At 36.1% G+C, this 6,865-nt stretch overlaps 2 protein-coding genes across 2 annotated transcripts; both read left to right on the plus strand.

The window, feature by feature from the left end:
* Positions 890-4,475, plus strand: LOC104742568 (phytochrome-associated serine/threonine-protein phosphatase 1; the record flags this gene model as incomplete). Its single annotated transcript, XM_010463581.2, is given in 10 exon segments — positions 890-1,165; positions 1,627-1,773; positions 1,862-1,929; positions 2,164-2,221; positions 2,778-2,888; positions 3,006-3,056; positions 3,161-3,304; positions 3,405-3,500; positions 3,591-3,662; positions 4,066-4,475. Coding segments are annotated over 10 exon segments (912 nt in total). The 3' UTR covers positions 4,150-4,475.
* Positions 4,724-6,831, plus strand: LOC104744019 (protease 2-like). The gene is made up of 6 exons (XM_010465050.1): positions 4,724-5,114; positions 5,236-5,519; positions 5,625-5,819; positions 6,063-6,409; positions 6,608-6,723; positions 6,812-6,831. The coding sequence occupies exons 1-6, from the start codon at positions 4,724-4,726 to the stop codon at positions 6,829-6,831; spliced, it is 1,353 nt and encodes a 450-aa protein (XP_010463352.1).

Here is a 6,865-nt window from a genome sequence, read left to right on the forward strand (position 1 = left end):
AAAAAATATTATTGATAATGAATTACAAATATTATAGACAACTTCGCCTATACACATGACATAAATATTCAAATTTATGAATAAAAATATCAATTATCATATTTTAATAGTCTATCAAACTATCAAAATGTAAATGATGCATATTTAGAAATTGAATAATTTAAATAGTTTTAGCTGTTTTATGAAATGTTATAGAATATTTTATATCATTATAATTTGAAGATACAACATAACAATCGTTTTATAGATATGAAGTTTAAGAGAAAATACATACTTTACTATATCAGCATATATATATTATATATATATATATGTAAATTTACATGATTATTAATTTATGATATTATTTAGACCATATTTTACATGGAGATTTCAAAAAAATTATTATCTTATTATCTTATCGAATTTTGTTATTTTTTATACTGTCCCGACTTGGGACTAACAAAAATTATTAATTTATAGTGTTTATTAATTTATAGAGTATTAATTTATAGAGATTTTACTGTATTTGTAATATACAATATACCTAGGTGTAAAAAATATACTTTTATTGGTAACATACGTAACATATTTGTATATGGATATAACTCATTATTATAGCAAAAAGAAAATTTATAAATGATATCCAATAAATTATAATATATTTTTATTAAATTTAATTTTATTTACAAATTTATAAACCTGCATATCGGATGGGCCTTATCTAATGTAGTTTATAAAGTTTGGTAAATAAAGTAATAAATTAAAAAAAAATTAAAAATGATGATTAGAGTATTTACCAAAAAAAATGATTAATAATAAATATCGGACGGATCGAGAGTTATGAAGTTGGGGGAAGACCAAATTGGGTTTGGGTCAGAGATTGTTTGGTTCGTTGTGTTTGTTTCCCCTTTCTCTCTCTCTTTCTCTCTCTCCCTCTTTCCACTTACGTAACCCTAACGAAGCGGAGGGAGCAATGCTCTGCTAGATCTATCTTTTGCTTCAATTCTCCACCAAAGATCGTCCGAACTCGCCGTTGAAATCGACAAAACAGCACCAATTTCTCACTTACTCTACACACACAAGAGGATAATTAAAGGCCGCCATGGATTTAGATCAATGGATTTCCAAGGTTAAAGACGGCCAACATCTCTCTGAGGACGAGCTTCAGCTTCTCTGCGAATACGTACGCCCTTCTTCCTCTTCTTCTTCTTCTTCTTCTTCTTGTTCTTGTGTGCTTTTCTTTCTCTTCTCTTCTGGGAAGATTCATTCATCTACAAAACCCAATTCTTTGCTTTACCGATTCAGGCTTTTTAGCTTTGCTTTGTAGAAGATTGAATCTGGTCTCTTCTTCTACCTTACTGTTGGTTCCTTTGGATTTTAGGGTTTTTTTTCTCTCTCTCTATTGACTTGGTTCAATCAACTTGCAAATTCGCTTCTTAATTCTAGGGGTTTTAGGGATAACTTTAGTTCTTCTGTAGCCCAATTTAATACACTTAAGGGATGCACAAGTCACACGCTCTTGCAAAACTTGTTATTTTGAGTGTAGTAGACTTCTTCTTCTTCTTCTTCTTCTTTTCATGAAAATGCTTTGCTAAGATGGATTGGTGGTAACCACACAAGATGTGTCTTGACTATTATTTATAGGTGAAAGAAATTCTTATCGAGGAATCAAATGTACAACCTGTCAAAAGTCCTGTCACCGTCTGTGGTGATATCCATGGCCAGTTTCATGACCTTATGAAGCTTTTCCAGACCGGAGGTCATGTTCCCGAGACTAATTACATATTTATGGTAGACACTCTGGTCTTTGAGCTTACTCTCTTACGAGAAATCAGTATGTATACATCGTGTTTTGATTTTCTGTTGGGGATTTTCTCAGGGGGATTTCGTTGATAGAGGTTACAACAGTCTTGAAGTTTTCACCATTCTTTTGCTTCTTAAAGCAAGGTACGTTTTTTATACATAGATATTTTCCTGTTGTTATGTTTTCCACATGCTATTGATCATCTTTCCTTTTCACTATTTAACATAGTTCTCCTTCAGAATGCTCTATAAGCTGTAAATGCATTGCTCTACTGGAAGTAGATCTCGATTTTGTTTGTTTTCCTGGAATTCCATACATTCAACTTACTTTGCTGTGAGCTTTAAAAACCGCTCTTGTATTTGTATTTCAATGTGTAGACATCCAGCCAATATCACACTTTTGCGCGGAAATCATGAAAGCAGACAGCTAACTCAGGTATGCATAATTCTATGCCACTTATGTCTATGGTTGCTGTGCTCTTCATGCAATTCCTAGTGTAGAAGTAAATTTGATTTTCTTCCTCAATCGTTATAACTTGCGTTGAAAGTTGATTTTGTACATGTGGCAATGCCATGCTAGATGTAGATATGGCTATTGACTAAGATGCATTGTATCTGAACTTTTAGCAACCAGTACTTTTCTTCTTATTCATTTCTATTCCTCCACCATATCATAGTTTTCAACAATCACTCTCAACGAAGAAGATTGTAATAATATTTTGTTGTAAACCTTCACTACGATTAAGCAGACTCCTAGTGCAAATTAGATGTGTATGATCTACCGGCGGTATGATCAAATTTACTTGCATAGTGACAAGTCTTAGAAAGTTGTACATAACAATACGAGACATCTACAAAAAAAAGTATGAAATGACCACAATTGTTCTGGTTAAAGTGTCATATTACACTTGGTGGTGTTGTATTTTGTGCCGTGCAGGTTCTTTTTGTTAAATAGTTATCTAAAATTATCATTCCAATTTTACATTTGCTAGGTGTATGGTTTCTATGACGAATGTCAAAGGAAGTATGGTAATGCTAATGCATGGAGATATTGCACGGATGTTTTTGACTATCTTACACTTTCAGCTATTATAGATGGCACTGTAAGTATTTTCCTCAGTTTCTTTGGCATCGTATTATGATGTACCTGCTCGTAGAGTTATATAAATGTACAAGTTAGTTGTTATCTATATTAAAAAAGTATTGTATCCTCAATGTAGGTTCTTTGTGTTCATGGTGGCCTTTCACCGGATGTACGGACAATTGATCAGGTTAAAATGTGCTTTTTGTAATTGTATATTATTTTACCCCGCAAATGTTATTCATGATAAATTAAATCTCATTCACTCACTTTAGATGTTATCTTGTCCTCTAGATAAGACTGATTGAGCGGAATTGCGAAATACCGCATGAAGGACCCTTCTGTGATCTTATGTGGAGTGATCCTGAAGATATTGAAACATGGGCTGTCAGTCCACGTGGAGCTGGTTGGCTTTTCGGGTCTAGGGTTACCACTGAGGTATGAATCTTTTTTTTTTTTTGGGTTGAAATTTGAATAAGCCAGGTAAAGAAATAATTGTATTTCAGTTCCCTGATCTTTGGTTTTGCTTCTTGTGCAGTTTAACCATATTAACAATCTTGATCTAGTATGTCGTGCACACCAGCTTGTACAAGAAGGTCTCAAGTACATGTTCCAAGATAAAGGTCTCGTAACTGTAAGTGTCTAGTTTCCTTGTGATTCATTCTGGATATTTGGAAGTATAATCTGCTTGGTAATGTTTCTTCTCTTTATATTTTTTCTAAAGGTGTGGTCTGCACCTAATTACTGCTACCGATGTGGGAATGTGGCTTCTATATTGAGTTTCAATGACAACATGGTGAGTTATTTGTTTCCTCTTTTCCGACCTACATGCCACAATCTCTTGTATCATGTTCTTTTATGCACTTTCTTTTACGTAAGAGGATTCTATTTACTTGTCTCTCTAGTCTGTCTACCCAAACCTTATACAAATTTACTGTTTACTGGAACTTGGACAAGTAACTCTGGGGAGATAGAGTTGGAATCATGTTTTTGTCAGTAATATTAGATCATCTTCCATGGGTTTCTTAGCTCTTGTAACAGTTGAGTGGGAACTATCTATCTATGTGAAATTCTAGATCTTGGTGCGTTAGAATTCGTCTGCCGTCTTTATTGATTGTGCTGTCTGTGTTTCTGGGAAGTGCTTAAGATCGGGTCATCACTCACTGTTATGATATGTTGAAATATTCTTAATTTACCAGGAAAGGGAAGTGAAGTTCTTCACGGAAACAGAAGAGAACAATCAAATGAGAGGGCCAAGAACAGGTGTTCCTTATTTTCTGTGATTCATGATGATGATCCTACATCGTTATTAGTCTCGTATTGCTCTGATCAAAGTTAGCCAGTATCACCATTGCCATTGGCTTATGTTCTTTCAAGGTATATCATCTGATGTTGTTTACACTTGCATTGTTTTTTTGCTTTTTTCCATTTTGGAAACATTTTCTTGTGAAAGTGAATGTCACACTTTGGTAATTTTAGTAGTTTTGATGCACTTTAACCTGGACTTCTTCTGGATGTTATTATTATACGTGTTTCTTTCCTGTTTTGTTTCGTCTTTGACTCTTTGTTCTGTATGTAAGACCAAAATCTTATCATCGCAGCTTGTTTTGATCGGTTTAGTACGATTCAGTCAGGTTTGGGTTAATAATCTCAGGCTAGAAAAATTCATCAAGTTCAATAAAATTCTCCACGCAAGAACATAGACCGTCAATAAAACACTTTGGTTCGAAAAAGATAGGTCGGTTTGTCCTAACTGGATTCAAAAAAGATTGGTCGGTTTGTCCAAACCGGATTTAACTGATCCTTTAACAACAACAATAACGCGTCGCGAGTCTCTAGGCAACTAAAAACCCGTAAATGATAATAAGGGGGCGTGGACTCGTATCTCTCGGCACTCACTTTCTCGCGACTCGTAGTCGTCTTCTCCACTTCGATACTCCTCTCTCTTGCCTCGTTTCTCTTGTTGTTCCTCGCCGCCGCCCTACTCCACGGTTGTTTTGTTCTTCTTCTTCTTCCTCTTTCTCGTCCTCTAACAATACCGGAGCTGCATCATTGCCGTTAACACCACCGGGAGACATGGCGGAATCGAGATCTCCTCCTGTGGCGAAGAAAGTGGAGCATGTGATGGAGATGTTCAGTGACGTTAGGGTTGACAATTACTACTGGCTCCGTGACGATTCTCGTTGCAATCCCGATATGCTTTCTTATCTCCGTGAAGAAAACGACTACACTGATTACGTCATGTCCGGTGAGTCTCTCAATTTACCATCAGTAAGATTTTAGGGTTAGGGTTTCAGTTTTGCTAGCGACTTATTGAATTATGCAAGCTTGTGATAATGAAGATTGATAAAAAAATATATATCATTCAGGGACCAAGCAATTTGAGAATCAGCTGTTTGGTGAAATAAGAGGGAGAATCAAAGAAGATGATATATCTGCGCCTCTACGCAAGGGTCCTTACTACTATTATAAGCGATATCTTCAAGGAAAGGAGTATGTTCAGAACTGCAGGCGTTTGATCCCTGACAACAAAACTGAGCCTTCTGTGTATGATACTATGCTAACTGGTCCTGATGCTCCTCCTGAGCATGTGATATTGGATGAGAATATCAAGGCTCAAGAGCATGACTACTACCGAATTGGTGCCTTCAAGGTTGGACTAGCAATTGATTTTTTTATTTACTTTTAGAATATTCTGTTTAAAATCTTCTATTATTTCTTAACATGATGTGTCTCATTCTCTTGATTCTGTCTTCAGACCAGTCCCGATCATAAATTGGTGGCATATGCTGAGGACACAAAAGGTGATGAAATTTATACAGTAACTATCATCGACTCTGAATCCCTAAAACCAGTGGGGGTACAGCTGAAAGGACTGACTTGTTATCTTGAATGGGCTGGTAATGATGCTTTGGTCTACATAACTATGGACGAAATCCTGCGACCTGACAAGGTTTACCTTCATTATTTTTCTCACCCTGCTATCTTAGTGTGTTGTACTTTAAATGCAGGGATTAAATTTTGCATGATAAGTACCTTTTTGAATTTACGTTATCCTGCTTCTATCAGATTTTGGCATTATACACCTCATCGATGCCATATTTTTGAGTTTTTACTAAGTTTAATGTTACTTTTTACTAGAAACATCAATTTATGTGGCTTCCATGTTCTCATCTTCATATATTCTTTGAAACAGGTTTGGTTACATAAGTTGGGGACAGAGCAGAGCAGTGATGTATGCCTTTACCATGAGAAGGATGATATGTTTTCTCTTGATCTTCACGCTTCTGAGAGCCACAAGTATATATTTGTTGCATCTGAAAGCAAAACGACAAGATTTGTCTTCTCACTTGATGTGTGCAAGCCTCAAGATGGACTTAGGGTGTTGACTCCTCGTGTAGATGGCATTGATTCATCTGTCAGTCATCGTGGGAACCACTTTTTCATTCAGAGAAGGAGCACTGAATTTTACAACTCAGAATTGGTCGCCTGTTCAGTTGATGACACATCGAAGACAACTGTTCTGCTTCCACATAGAGAAAGGTAAACATCTTTGTTGGGATCTCTTTGCCATTGTCAGTGTTCCTACCCAAACCCAAATGAAGTCCAACTACTTTTTTGTCTTGTGTATGTTCTTTGGCTTAGACCACATGAATGGCTGGGGTTGTTTTCAAATTGCTAATTCATTTTTAGATGCATTTAAACTTCAAGTCACTTATGCTATATTTTTGGCATGGACAGTGTAAAGATTCAGGAAATTCAGCTTTTTCGAGATCATCTAGCAGTATTCGAGCGTGAACAGGGTCTGCAGAAGATAACAGTTCATAGGCTTCCTGCTGAGGGACAGCCACTGGAAGGTCTCCAAGGTGGTCGTAGTGTTAGCTTTGTTGACCCGGTCTATTCAGTTGACGCAACAGAGTCTGAGTTTTCGTCCAATGTTTTAAGGTTTTGCTACAGTTCCTTGAAAACACCTCCTTCTGTGTATGACTATGACATGGA

This window comes from Camelina sativa, chromosome 14 (genome assembly GCF_000633955.1).
Source record: "Camelina sativa cultivar DH55 chromosome 14, Cs, whole genome shotgun sequence".
In the NCBI taxonomy this organism is placed as follows: domain Eukaryota; kingdom Viridiplantae; phylum Streptophyta; class Magnoliopsida; order Brassicales; family Brassicaceae; genus Camelina; species Camelina sativa.

Bases quoted from the DNA above. Each gene is read 5' to 3' on its own strand.
- LOC104744019 (XM_010465050.1), top strand. From the start codon at position 4,724: ATGATAATAAGGGGGCGTGGACTCGTATCTCTCGGCACTCACTTTCTC. The intron at 6,410-6,607 runs GTAAACATCTTT...TGGCATGGACAG, and splicing joins CTGCTTCCACATAGAGAAAG to TGTAAAGATTCAGGAAATTC. The intron at 6,724-6,811 runs GTCTCCAAGGTG...CAATGTTTTAAG, and splicing joins TGAGGGACAGCCACTGGAAG to GTTTTGCTACAGTTCCTTGA.